General features: G+C 44.2%; 1 protein-coding gene across 11 annotated transcripts in view; it reads left to right on the top strand.

Annotated features, from left to right (window-relative positions):
• Window positions 1-12,880, top strand: part of TP53BP1 (tumor protein p53 binding protein 1) — a 92,413-nt gene that overhangs the window by 79,109 nt on the left and 424 nt on the right. For 9 of the 11 annotated variants that reach the window (XM_058541408.1, XM_058541411.1, XM_058541410.1 and 6 more), the window contains 8 exons: window positions 130-279; window positions 573-1,003; window positions 4,137-4,328; window positions 4,741-4,956; window positions 6,636-6,851; window positions 11,058-11,152; window positions 11,677-11,876; window positions 12,408-12,553. In XM_058541408.1, coding sequence (XP_058397391.1) covers window positions 130-279; window positions 573-1,003; window positions 4,137-4,328; window positions 4,741-4,956; window positions 6,636-6,851; window positions 11,058-11,152; window positions 11,677-11,876; window positions 12,408-12,553 — 1,646 coding nt within the window. Of the gene's footprint in view, window positions 1-129; window positions 280-572; window positions 1,004-4,136; window positions 4,329-4,740; window positions 4,957-6,635; window positions 6,852-10,262; window positions 10,385-11,057; window positions 11,153-11,676; window positions 11,877-12,407; window positions 12,554-12,880 lie in introns of those variants that run through there. The other 2 variants (XM_058541412.1, XM_058541414.1) reach the window with 2 other exon arrangements.

The raw sequence follows: 12,880 nt of genomic DNA, 5'->3' as shown, positions 1-12,880 counted from the left end.
CCAGTTTCCTGCTGCCCTGGAGGCCCAGCACCTGTTAGCCTGGCATATAGTCTGAGGGCCAAGGGGAGACTTTGTGAAGAAAGGATCCAGTAGCAGGTGCTATCAGACTAACCTGTCTTCATTCTCTAGTCCTAGAAAAGGGGTCAGTCAGACAGGGGCGCCAGTGTGTGAGGAGGATGGTGATGCAGGCCTTGGCATCAGACAGGGAGGGAAGGCTCCAGTCACGCCTCGTGGGCGCGGGCGAAGGGGCCGCCCGCCTTCTCGGACCACTGGAACCAGGTACCCGGGTAGTGTGAGATACACTTAGTCTATGACTTGTTCAGAAAAAAAGGGAGTAGAGAGAAGAGAGGGGAGTAGAGAGTATGTGGGGTGTCAGGAGGGAGAAGAGGGGCCCACACTGACTGGGGAGTGGGCAGGGATCAGAGTGAGGCCACTGAGAGATCAGGCTTATGCCTGTGATGGGGTTATCAAAGAATGGGCTGAAGAGAGCCATAGACAAAAGAGTGGGGAAATTGGTAGGTAAGTACTTTTCTTATTCTTACTGCCTTCTTCTATCTCTTATCTCACTTTAGAGAAACAGCTGTGGCTGGCCCTTTGGGCATAGAGGACATTTCACCCAGCATGTCGCCAGACGATAAATCCTTCACCCGTATTGTGCCCCGAGTGCCAGACTCCACCAGACGAGTTGACACGGGTGCTGGTGCTTTGCGTCGAAGTGACTCTCCAGAGATTCCGTTCCAGACTGCTGCTGGCCCTTCTGATGGCTTAGATGCCTCTTCTCCAGGGAACAGCTTTGTAGGTCTCCGTGTTGTAGCCAAGTGGTCATCCAATGGCTATTTTTACTCTGGGAAAATCACACGAGATGTTGGAGCTGGGAAGTATAAATTGCTCTTTGATGATGGGTACGAGTGTGATGTGTTGGGCAAAGACATTCTGCTGTGTGACCCCATCCCACTGGATACAGAAGTGACAGCCCTCTCGGAGGATGAGTATTTCAGTGCAGGTAATAAAAGAAGCAGAGTCTGCAGAGATTTACTGTGCCCTGGGGCAGTCCTCTCTTCTGTCAGTAATTACCAGGAGCGTTCACTCCAGCCTGATTACTTTTCTGGGGTCTCTGAAGTCAGAAATTCCATTCCTACAACACTGGTTCCTCTCACCATTGGCTTTTTTGTTGTTCTTTGTTGCTTGTTTATTTTTGAACACACTTCTTATTTTAGAATAATTTTATATTTACAGAAAGTTTGCGCAGTACAGAGTACTGATAGTGCAGAGAGTTCCCGTATACTCCTCACCCAGCTTTCCAGCTTTGCCCATTGTTAACATCTTACGTTAGCCTGGTACATTCATCAAAACTAAGAAACCAACCTTGGCTCATTACTGTTAACTAAATTTCAGACTTTATTTGGATTTCATTAGCTTTTCCATGTCCCTTTTCTGTTCCAGGATCCAATCCAGAATTACCGTGTTGCATTTAGAGCTTATGTGTCCTTTGATCCCCCCTGATCTATGACAATTTCTGAATCTTTTCTTGTTTTTCATGACCTAGACAATTTTGAGGAGTTCTGGTCAGGTATTTTGTAGACTGTCCCTCACTTTGGGTTTGTCTCATGTTTTCTCCTGATTAGATTGGAGTTATGGGTTTTTGAAAGGAATGCTTCTCATCACATCATGTGGGGGAGGCGGGTATGTGATACCCATTGGACGTCACTGGTGATGTTAACCTTCATCACTTGGTTATGGTGGTGTTTGCCAGGTTTCGCCACTGTAAGGTTAGTGGTTTTTTCCTTTTCATTCTCTATTCTTTCACCACTGACTTTTAAACTTACTCCCTGCCTTCATGGGAACTTAGTAGGTGAATGTGGCTGATATATTGAGATATTTTTGTTTAGGAAGAAGTCATTAGTGCTGTGTTTGTATGCCTGCACAGCTGCCACTTAACTCTCTGATTTAAAAAACGGTGCTTTTTTTTTCGAAGTAGCCAGTTCCCTGTACTGGTGGTGGTGAGGGATTTGTGTTTGTTATGACTGTTTCATATGCAAGTTCTTTGAATATATTGCTCCCTTTGTGTAAACTAATTTGGAGATACATGTTTGTGTTGAGTTTGTCATTTAAAAACATCCTTTCTGGGCTGGCCCAGTGGCTTAGCGGTTAAGTGTGCGCGCTCCGCTACTGGCGGCCCAGGTTCGGATCCCGGGCGCACACCGACGCACCACTTCTCCGGCCATGCTGAGGCCGCGTCCCAAATACAGCAGCTAGCAGGATGTGCAACTATGACATACAACTATCTACTGGGGCTTTGGGGAAAAAAGGAGGAGGATTGGCAATAGATGTTAGCTCAGAGCCGGTCTTCCTCAGCAAAAAAAGGAGGATTAGCACAGATGTTATGATTTCCCTCACAAAAAACCAAACAAACAAAAATCCTTTCTGGTGATTTTTTTGAACATGGATTGGGATATAATGGGCAAAAAGGCTTTTCTATTGAAGTCTCTCCAGACTCTTGTGATTTGGACTCCTGAGTAGTTGCTGTTATTTCATTGTTAAATGGGCCGCTTCTCCTTCTAGTTCTGGATAACACTTAGCTTTTTGTGTGGCTTCAGTTAGTAGCACATGGATTGAGGTCTTTTATGATCTGTGTCTTACAAAGTTTGTGTCAAATGCATTTGCTCTTCTTTCAGGTGTAAAGCCACTCTTGGAGGCCCACCTTTGGCCCTCTCAAGACAAAAAGACAATTCTGTTCCCAGAGTGAATTGATCTGGAATGGCATCAAGGGGTGGGGATTCTGTGTGCCATTTACTGAGAGTATCTACTAGTGTCAACGCTAGACTGTTTCCAGTTCTAGTAGCTCTTCATTAGTGTGAAGTATATTGTTGGCCTTGGGCTTCTTTGTGCTTTTGAGGAGGTTTTTGTGATTTAATTTGGTGATAGAGATTTAAGCCAGGAGATGAACAAGCAAGGGGAAAGAGTAATTTCTGTGGCATAGATAAGGAGAGAACCAAGGCCTCCTTTCTCCTCATTTTTGCCCATTATATCCCCCTTTTTCCTTGGTGGCATATGTTCTGGGTTTCTTTTAGCCCTTCATTCATGCAGAGGCTAATGGGAGAGAACAAGTGGGCCCTTCTGTTTATATGAAAAAGTGTTCATATTAATGCCGTGTGTGTGTGTGTGTGTGTGTGTGTAAATTGCATATTGATTGATAGAGGGGAAAGGAGTGTTATCTTTTCCACAGGATTGGAAATGGGTCTTGTCCAAGATCACACAGCTTGGTGGTAGCAGCATTAGGCCTAGGCTTAGGTCTCCTGAATTCTGGCCCAGTTTCCTTTTATACCCCACGTTGTGTTCCTTCTAACCTAAAGGCCTTATCTTTGGGTTCTGAATCAGAGCAAGAGCAGCAAAGTAGATAATACGGAGGGAAGATTAGGCAGGAGGCAGGATTTATTTTTTTCCTTTCTTTGCTCTATATCTCTATTTTGATTTTGCTACAGAGACACATGCTGTCTCTCTTAGAATGATGTCATCTTTCAACTACAACTTAACTCAAGAATTATTAGCTTTCAAAGAAACCAATGAGGAGGTGCTGACCCAGTAGCATAGTGGTTAAGTTCGTGCAGTCTGCTTTGGCGCCCCGGGGTTTGCAGGTTCAGATCCCGGGGGCAGACCTACACACTGCTCATCAAGCCATGCTGTGGCAGTGTCCCACATACAAAAAAAATAGAGGAAGATTGGCACAGATGTTAGCTCAGGAACAGTCTTCCTCACACACACAAAAAAACCAAAAACCCAATAAGGAAAGGTTTAGTAAATTATAAATGGGATTATTAAGAAGCCACGTGCCATTTCACTTCAGGAACCGTTTGAGCCACTAACAACCCATAAAGGCTGACTTGAGGAAGCTTTATTTTATAATTGAAGGGGTCCTTCTGTGGAGAAACTTTCCATGTCCCAATCCCAGGGTAGTAGCTACATATATCCTAAGTGTTGTTGTCTGGGATTGGCAGCTGGGATTTTATTAGACCTAACTTCAGTCCACTATTGGATCTACTAGTTCCCTGACTCAGGCCTGCTCTGTGGAGCCTTTGTGAGTGGATGCTGAGCAGCCTAAAACAGCAGCAAGTTCCTTTTATGTTTTTTCCACCCAGGAGTGGTGAAAGGGCATAGGAAGGAGTCTGGAGAGCTGTACTACAGCATTGAAAAAGAAGGCCAAAGGAAGTGGTATAAGCGAATGGCTGTCATCTTGTCCTTGGAGCAAGGGAACAGACTGAGAGAGCAGTATGGCCTTGGCCCATATGAGGCAGTAACACCTCTCACCAAGGCAGCAGATATCAGCTTAGGTAAGACCATTGTTTCCTGAACAACTGCCTCTGGGACCCTGCTCTGCTAGTAGTGGGAAGAGTGGTTTCTAGAGCAGTCAGTAATGCTGCCTTAAGTCTTATTATTCCTATGTGATTTATGAGATGGTAATGAGCTGTCATTTGGAGCCACTGCCTATCTCTCTCTCCTTCCCAGGACCAAATAGTAAATCCTCAGATTTTTCTGATCTCCCCAGTTCTGTAGGGGACCAAACACATATCAGTCATGGCAGGACTGAAACAGAAAATATGGTGACCTTAAAAGAGGCTTCTTGCTCCCATGGGAGGTAGAGGAAAGGACCTGGTGGTATCTAAATCAGGCTTTGCCCAGCATCTTGGAGTTGAGGGTGTCAGACCACGGGAGTTGACCAATCTCTGGCTTATCCTATCATAGACAATTTGGTGGAAGGGAAACGGAAACGGCGCAGTAACATCAGCTCCCCGGCCACCCCAACTGCCTCCAGCAGCAGCAGCACGACCCCTACCCGTAAGATCACAGAAAGCCCTCGTGCCTCCACGGGAGTTCTCTCAGGCAAAAGAAAACTTACCGCTTCTGAAGAGGAACGGTCCCCTGCCAAGCGAGGCCGGAAGTCTGCCACTGTGAAACCTGGTGAGTGCTCACTTTTGCCTCATTCTCCCTCAGACCATGGTGGGATGCAAGATCAGCTGCTGGAGAGATGGAGCCTGATATGGGGCAATGGCCCCTCTGTCCTGGCTGCAAAGTTGGGGTCCCACACAAGCCCACAGGTGGTACTCAGACAGCTTACTGCATCCCCTTTCTCCCATCCCCCAGTAGAGTCTAGTGGGGGTAGATAAAAGGCCAGGTCTTGATGGGAAACATTCGCTGATTCCTATGTAGGTTCTAGGAGGGAAAGGAGTACTGTATTTTAAGCAGATTCAAAATAGGTGACATTTGTCTTAGATCTCTTCCTTTAGCTGGCACCATGTTCTACCTCTGGAAGCTCTGCTCCTCTCTCTCTCGTGCTCAGGGCCCTATGGCTTTCCCGAACTTCTATTGAAAGTTAGTACCTCAGCCTGCATCTCCCCTCTCCCTGCTATCCCCCAAACAACCCCTTTCCAATCCCTTATGTTTCATGTTAACAGAAGAGTTCAATCTGTTGTTTACTGAGTCTCTACTATGACCCAGCCCCCAGCCACTGTGGGTTCTGGAGACACAGAGGTAAAGTCCTCAGTGTCTGCCCTGAGGGAGCTCTCTTAGTCTAGCAAACTGAGGAGGTTCATGAGTTGTTACATTGTCTTGGCACTGGAGCTCCTTTTGTTTCCTGTGTATTTGAGTTGTGTCATCTCTGTATCCATCCAACACCTCTACTGTGTTTCAGTGTATGTGAGGCATGGAACTAAGTGCTTCATATGTATTACTTCATATAATCCCTATGAGGTATAGGTGCTAGACAATTCATTTTCAGTTGAAGAATCTGAGGCATGGAAAAGATGGCTAACTTTCCCAAGGTGACATAGTAATCCAGAATTTAAACTCAGGCAGTCTGACTTTGAAGTCCAGGCTTATACATACTACATCAGACTGTTCTCTTGCTGCTGGTTTTATTTTAGGGAGGCATGACCTGTCTGTCATCTTAGCCTCCTAATGAGCCTACGATTCAGCTTCTCCAAGTCAGGTATTTGTTTTCTTCTCAAGGACTCATTGGGGCACTCTTAGCATGGGAATTCTGGGAGTCCTGGACTGGCTGGTTCACTTACCTACCCCCAGGTGTTGGAAACTGGGACAATTGAAGGACGCTATTTTGATGTGGTTCCATCAACATGTAAAAACACTTTATTACCAAGTATTCTGTGCACCATTCTGGTGAGGGTCAGGGATAGGGTGGGAATATCTGCTGGGGACATTTCTTGGTAATAAAAAAGTGTTTTACTTTTTAAGGCTGCTTCAAAGTATCACATATCTTGGGGAAATCAGAGCACTGGGCAGAGAAAGTGGGCTGAAGATTTACAAACATTTTTTACTCTTACCTAATTTTTGTATTAGAACCACCTCTTTCTTCAGATGACCTCAGAAGTATTTGGTTTGGCTGTGTGAAAACAATACTAGTTGATTTTCATTTATGAAAATAGTGTATACATTGTCATGACTGTGTAAAATTTAAGTATATAAAATTTCTCTGCACTGTAAATTTGGTCCTAGGTTGTTGGCTATAGGAGAGGTCTTTGGTTTATAGCTCAAACAAGTTCATCAGGACATTGCCTACCCATCCTGTCATGCTCATGCAATGGGCCATATCTGTCTAGTAACCGTGCCTCTGTCCTTCCCAGGTGTGGTGGGGGCAGGAGAGTTTGTGAGCCCCTGTGAGAGTGGAGACAACGTGGGTGAACCCTCTGCCCTGGAAGAACAGAGAGGGCCTTTGCCCCTTAACAAGACCTTGTTTCTGGGCTATGCCTTTCTCCTCACCATGGCCACAACAAGTGACAAGTTGGCCAGCCGCTCCAAACTGCCAGACGGTCCTACAGGAAGCAGTGAGGAAGAGGAGGGTAAGGCCCTAGCAAGCCCTGAGGGCTCTGACATTTGTGCACTTCCTTCCTTTCCATTCACTTTATGAGCCTGGTGGCCCCCCTGACATCTCTAGAGGCAGCAGGGCAAGTGGCAACTGGAATCTTGGTCAAGGAAAACTAATTTAACCTTGCTTCTTGGTTTATAGACTGTTTTCACAAAATTTCTCTTAGTGGTTCCTCAAAACAATCCTGTGAGGCAGATGGGAGACAGATCTTATCATGTGTTTTACAGATGAGGAAACAAGCTTGGAGAGGTTAAATGTTGCTTTTTGTCCACAGTAATGGTAGACTTAGACAACCCTGGTGGTCTAGTGGTTAAGATTCGGCACTCTTACTGCCATGGCCCAGGTCCGTTTCCTGCTCAGGGAACCACACCACCCATCTGTCAGTTGTCATATTGCGGCAGCTGCATGTTGCTGTGATGCTGAAAGCTCTGCCACTGGTATTTCAATACTAGGGTCACCCATGGTGGACAGGTTTCAGCAGAGCTTCCAGACTAAGACAGACAAGGAAGAAGGACCTGGCCACGCACTTCTGAAAAAATTGGCCATGAAAAGCCTATGAAAGCAGCAGAGCATCATCTGATATAGCTCCAGGAGATGAGAGGATAGCGCAAAAAAGACCGGACAGGGTTCTGCTCTGCTGTACACAGGGTTGCTAGGAGTCAGAGTCAACTCAACAGTACTAACAACAACAAATGGTAGACTTGGGACTAGAACCCAGTGTTCATTTTACCCTACGACACTCATCAAGTCAGTCAGCTTTCTGAATACCCTGCCATCTTTCCCATTTGTGTTCTAGGAGCACCTGCCAGAGAAAACCCTTGTGGGGGCAAAGTTCATTTTCTTGAGGTCTGTGTGTAAGACTGGAAATGTGGGGTGCCCAGGGCCCCAGGGCGATTTCAGAGAAACAGCTTCTAGGCCTTTTCAGCTCTTGTACGTCTCTTCAACCTTAAACTAAATCTATACATTGCATTTCTATGTTGTCTGTTACTTAGGGTGAAGGCTGCAGTGGGGAGAGATAAAAATTATTTCAACTGTCTAACGAGTGTGTGATCCAGGAGAGAAAATGGGCAGATACAAATGTACAGTCATGCACTGCTTAACGACGGGGATACATTCTGAGAAATGTGTTGTTGGGTAATTTCGTATTCGTGAAAACAACATAGAGTGTACTTACACAAACCTAGATGGTACAGCCTAATACACACCTAGGCTATATAGTAGTAATCTTATGGAACCTTCGTATGTGTGCTCTGTCATTGACCAAAACGTCGTTATGCCGCACGTGGCTGTATGCACTGTAACCGACTGACAGCAGTCTCCAAATGTGTCTGTAAAGGCTAAAGGTCCAAATGGAATGATGTTCTACAAGTTAGAGTTCTGACTAACTTTGAGTCTTGCAAGAGGGAATCAAATTAGGGAATGTGGTTATCATAAAATAACACCACTGCAGGTCTATGATTGTTGGCATTTTAGGTGTGTGGGTGATTCTTTCCTAATTAACCAAAACTATATCTCACCAGCTGCAGCCACATGGAGATCTGTACAGGGACATGGGAAGGCTGGTCAGGGAGTTGCAGTTAGGGTTTTTCCTATCTGGAAGGCACATAAAGAATCGTCAGTAGAGAGGCTCTAGGGTGTGGGAGCAGGTGTGGCGAGTGTGGGAGTTTTAAGGTTAAGTGTACCCCAAGCCTGGTTTGTCAGACAGAATTCAGATAGGTACACTGGAAGATAAGGTGTGTGAGGAGTTTGCTAGCCAAGAATATAGTTTTACTTTGATCATAAGTAATTAGGAGTCCCTTGAGTATTCTGTGAAGAGGTGTGTCATGGCATTAAAATAGTGTTCGTCATCTTGTTTTCTTTTGCTTTCACAGTATTGCTGGACTCTAGTCTTTATCTTCCAACACATTCCTTGCCCTTCCCTAGACCAGGACTTCACAGGGCAGATCTGTAGATGTTTTATTTGTTGGTTGGTACAGCATGGCCAACCAAGAAAGCCGGCTTTGGTATGAGATGCAGACTGTCTACTTGCTTAAAAATCTGTGAGCCTATATGAGATCTCAGAAACTGAACTCATACAAATTCCCTCTGTTCCCCCTTGCTGATATATCAAATGTTTTTAATCCCATCCTTGTAACCGTGAGTGAAGGGAATTAGGCCTTGTCTAAATGAGAAGGAATTTGGACAGTTTTTTAGATGGATCTGTAGGTTTCTTGTGGAAAGCTTGTGGAAAGTATGGTTATGGTGAATAGGTCTGCTTTATGTTGCTTCTTTATCCTTGGACATTGCCCCAACACCACCAAAATCCTCGATTTTTTTGGCATATGAGAATGTTTAGAGGTTCCTCAATCTTAAGATGCCCGAAGACATTTGTACTAAAACAATGCTCTACAAAATTAGTTTTCAAGAAATATGTAATATGTCTTGCAAATAAATGGGAATCTCTTAGATGTCAGTTTATATCAGGAGCTCAGTAAAATATGTGAATCCATCTTATGAGACATATTTATTAATGAGTGAAGAATATGGCACCTGGTCTTGTTAGGTGGCACACCATCGGGGATCCATCAGCCAGGGATTGACTCTAGAGTTGGATTTATTTAGTACGTTCATCCTTGATTTAGATGATAGAATTAGAAACCTGTTCATAGGCAGGATCACTCATTAGTCAGAAATAAATTAAATCCAAACTAATTGAGAAAAATTAGAGAAATGGACTGCCTATATAGGATAATATTTGATTACACAAATACAAGGAAATGTAATTGGGGATTAAAATCTAAATAGGTCAGGACTAGAGACAGTCCTGGATTAATCAGACATAAAATAGAAGTCTTGAGAAAAATAAAGGGCCATGAGGGACCTTGGCAGTGACTCAGCAGTAGAGTATTGGCACTGAAAATTGTGACATGATATATTGAGATGGGTCAAAAGGATGCAGTGACGAAACTGAGAAATAGTCCTGCTATATTCTGAGTTTCTTATAACCACGCAGTGTTTCCAGTTTGAGTTTTCATTTTGAGAAGAATTTGAAAAATGCTAAATCAAAAAAAGAGCAATAAAAGTGAATAGGCCAGCCACTCAGACCAAAACAAAGCTGTAGAGGCCTAAGTTTGGGGCATCAGCACTGCCTGAGCAGCTGCAGCTGGCAGGGAGGGCACCAACATGGGGAGCCATCTCTGCAAGGGGTCTGCTTTACAGGTTTTCCCATTGGGTGTGAGGGGGAAGGGGAGTGGTCCTGGCATTGAACTTTTATGCATTTGGTTGGGTTTTTTAAATTTGTGATAAGTTCATTAGAACTTAATTTCTCAGAACTCCTAATTAACTAAAATTTCTAATGTCTTTTTCCTTTTTTTTTTTAATGTGTATTTATATATGAGAGGAGCAGATGACAAGAAAACAAGCACAAATTAGATATTTGGTCAAAAGAAGCAATTTCTAATTGCCTAGGGTCATTACAGCTTCAGCCTCATCTCTCATAACTTCTACTTCACCCTCAAGACTGTAGAGCAGTCATTGATGTTCAGTGTCCTGAGGTACTTCAAGATCATCAAAGGTAGATAGTTTTCAATAAAAAGGTTGGAAAAGGATTTTCTGGCTAACCTTTACTTAATCAGTTAAATTTTAGAAACCCTACTTTGAGCATTCTGGTTTATCAGAGTTTTACAGGGGGTAGAAATGCTGATGAAGGGGGAATTTGAAGGCTTTATTGTAAAAAGTGCTAATCAGCTATTCTTCTTCTCCACAGAAGGCAGAATTAGAGGAAATGGGCTTAGATTGTAGGAAAGATTTAGGGTAGACATAAGGAAGAACTTCCTGATGGTAAGGGTTACTCAAATTGGAATACATTACTATGGGAAGTGGTTGTGTGTCCATCCCAGTGAACAGTCCCATGACTTAGTCTTAGTGCAGAAACCTTGGATGTTTTTAGGTCTAGGACCTACCTCCATTTCTCATCTTCCCCACTCCTCCTGCTCTTGTCCCTTCTCTTGGCAGCATTTTATAGGCCTTAGGACAGATCTCTTGCTGACCCATGGGGAAGCCCTTGGCCTGTCTTTGGAATACAAAGCTGTGGAGATAGGTGGGGAAGGGAAAAGGGGGCAGTCAGAATCAGGTATAAAGTGGCAAATAAGAAACCAACTAGTAGTAATTATTATCTTGGTTATCTCTTTTTTTCATATAGAATTTTTAGAAATTCCTCCTTTCAACAAGCAGTACACAGAATCCCAGCTTCGAGCAGGAGCTGGCTATATTCTCGAAGACTTCAATGAAGCCCAGGTGAGGAGTTTGTTTGTGTAGCCTCCTAGAGGGGCAGTGATGAGAAGAGGCCTGAGAGAGGTTGAAGAGGTTGGATATAGTAGCTCGAGATTTCCAGAACTGGGACACTGCCAAAACGTTGTTGCATGAAATAGAATTTTTACTGCGTATAAGGAAGAGAAGTTAGAACCTTGGGTTAGTTAATGGCTATGATTCTGTTGCTGGGGCAAAAGCAGATTAAAATTTGTGTTTAATAGAAATCTCGATTACAGAGATGTTCTTATCCTGAAAGGCTGAATACAGGTGGTTTGGTTGTCCCGTGAGGATTTAGGCCCCCAGAATGCTGCAGGTGAGGCAGAAAGAATGTCTAGGGAAGCCATTTGGGCCTTTCATTGAGAAAAGAGGCCTTGGGCAGGACAGGTTCAGTCACATTTTGGATAATATTTGGAAGTGTTCAGATGTTCTCTATGACTCATCATGGCTGCTATTCAAGGGCTTTCCACAGAAGTCACCAGACGCCATTTGTGCTATTCCTTTTTTTCCAGTGTAACACAGCCTACCAGTGTCTCTTAATTGCGGATCAGCATTGTCGAACCCGGAAGTACTTCCTGTGCCTTGCCAGTGGGATTCCTTGTGTGTCTCATGTCTGGGTCCATGACAGTTGCCATGCCAACCAGCTCCAGAATTACCGCAATTATCTGCTGCCAGCTGGGTACAGCCTTGAGGAACAGAGAATTCTGGATTGGTGAGTATTTGAGAGGCCCTCTAGAATGGTAGACAGGAAGACAGCAGGCTTTTGGAGTGGGGAGGATCTAGCTGAAAGAGTACATATTTCTAGAACTAGAATGATTGTAGGATAAATTTGAGTGGGTTTGAGATTTTAGCAACTCATCTACTTTATTTCCCTAGAGTATATTGGTTAGGGACCTTTTGAAAATGTGTGAGAATTTTCATGTAGGTTCAGTATTCTCAACCTGTAAGGTTAGGGGACTAAGTTTTAAGCAAGGTACTTAAAAATATAGGCTCAGGAGCATGATTTGGCTTATTCTCGGCCCCAGGACAAACATGGAAATCAGAAGGGGTGGATTAGAAGACCAGGATCCCAGAGAATACACATCATTCACAGAAAGGGGGAGTGGGGTGGTTTGCCTTAATGCAGGGCTTTTGAAAGCATTCAGATGTACCTGAGTCCCTCTGCAGAAGGGCTGTTGTTGGATATCTGTCATGCTCAAGTCCTTTCCAATTCCAAGGTGCTGTGTCTCTGACTCCTTCATAGGCAACCCCGTGAAAACCCTTTCCAGAATCTGAAGGTACTCCTGGTATCAGACCAACAGCAGAACTTCTTGGAGCTCTGGTCTGAGATCCTCATGACTGGAGGGGCAGCCTCCGTGAAGCAGCACCATTCAAGTGCTCATAACAAAGGTATCTGGAAAGTGTGTGTGTTGTCATTGCTCCAAGGATGTCCTTAGACCCATAGCTGTTAGGCCTTGTAGTCTAAGTCTCAGTCCTGACAGGTTGAATGTATCCATGTTTCTAAGACAAAAAAAGGACTACCTTCAAGAGGTGAGCCAACATGAGTGCAGCACTGAGCTATTTATGCTTCTACTGGTATCCAGTGGTGTATTTGCTGAACATTTCTACAAGGTCAGCATTTCTACAAGTTACAGTGATTATAACTTTTGGTTGTGATCAGTAGCACATGTGTTTGACATCAAGGGCTTTAGCTTGGGCAGAGTGGGATTACTGGCT

Source organism: Diceros bicornis, chromosome 5, assembly GCF_020826845.1.
Source record: "Diceros bicornis minor isolate mBicDic1 chromosome 5, mDicBic1.mat.cur, whole genome shotgun sequence".
In the NCBI taxonomy this organism is placed as follows: Eukaryota; Metazoa; Chordata; class Mammalia; order Perissodactyla; family Rhinocerotidae; genus Diceros; species Diceros bicornis.
Note: the sequence above shows the minus strand (reverse complement) of the source record. Positions and strands in the feature narration are given on the sequence as shown.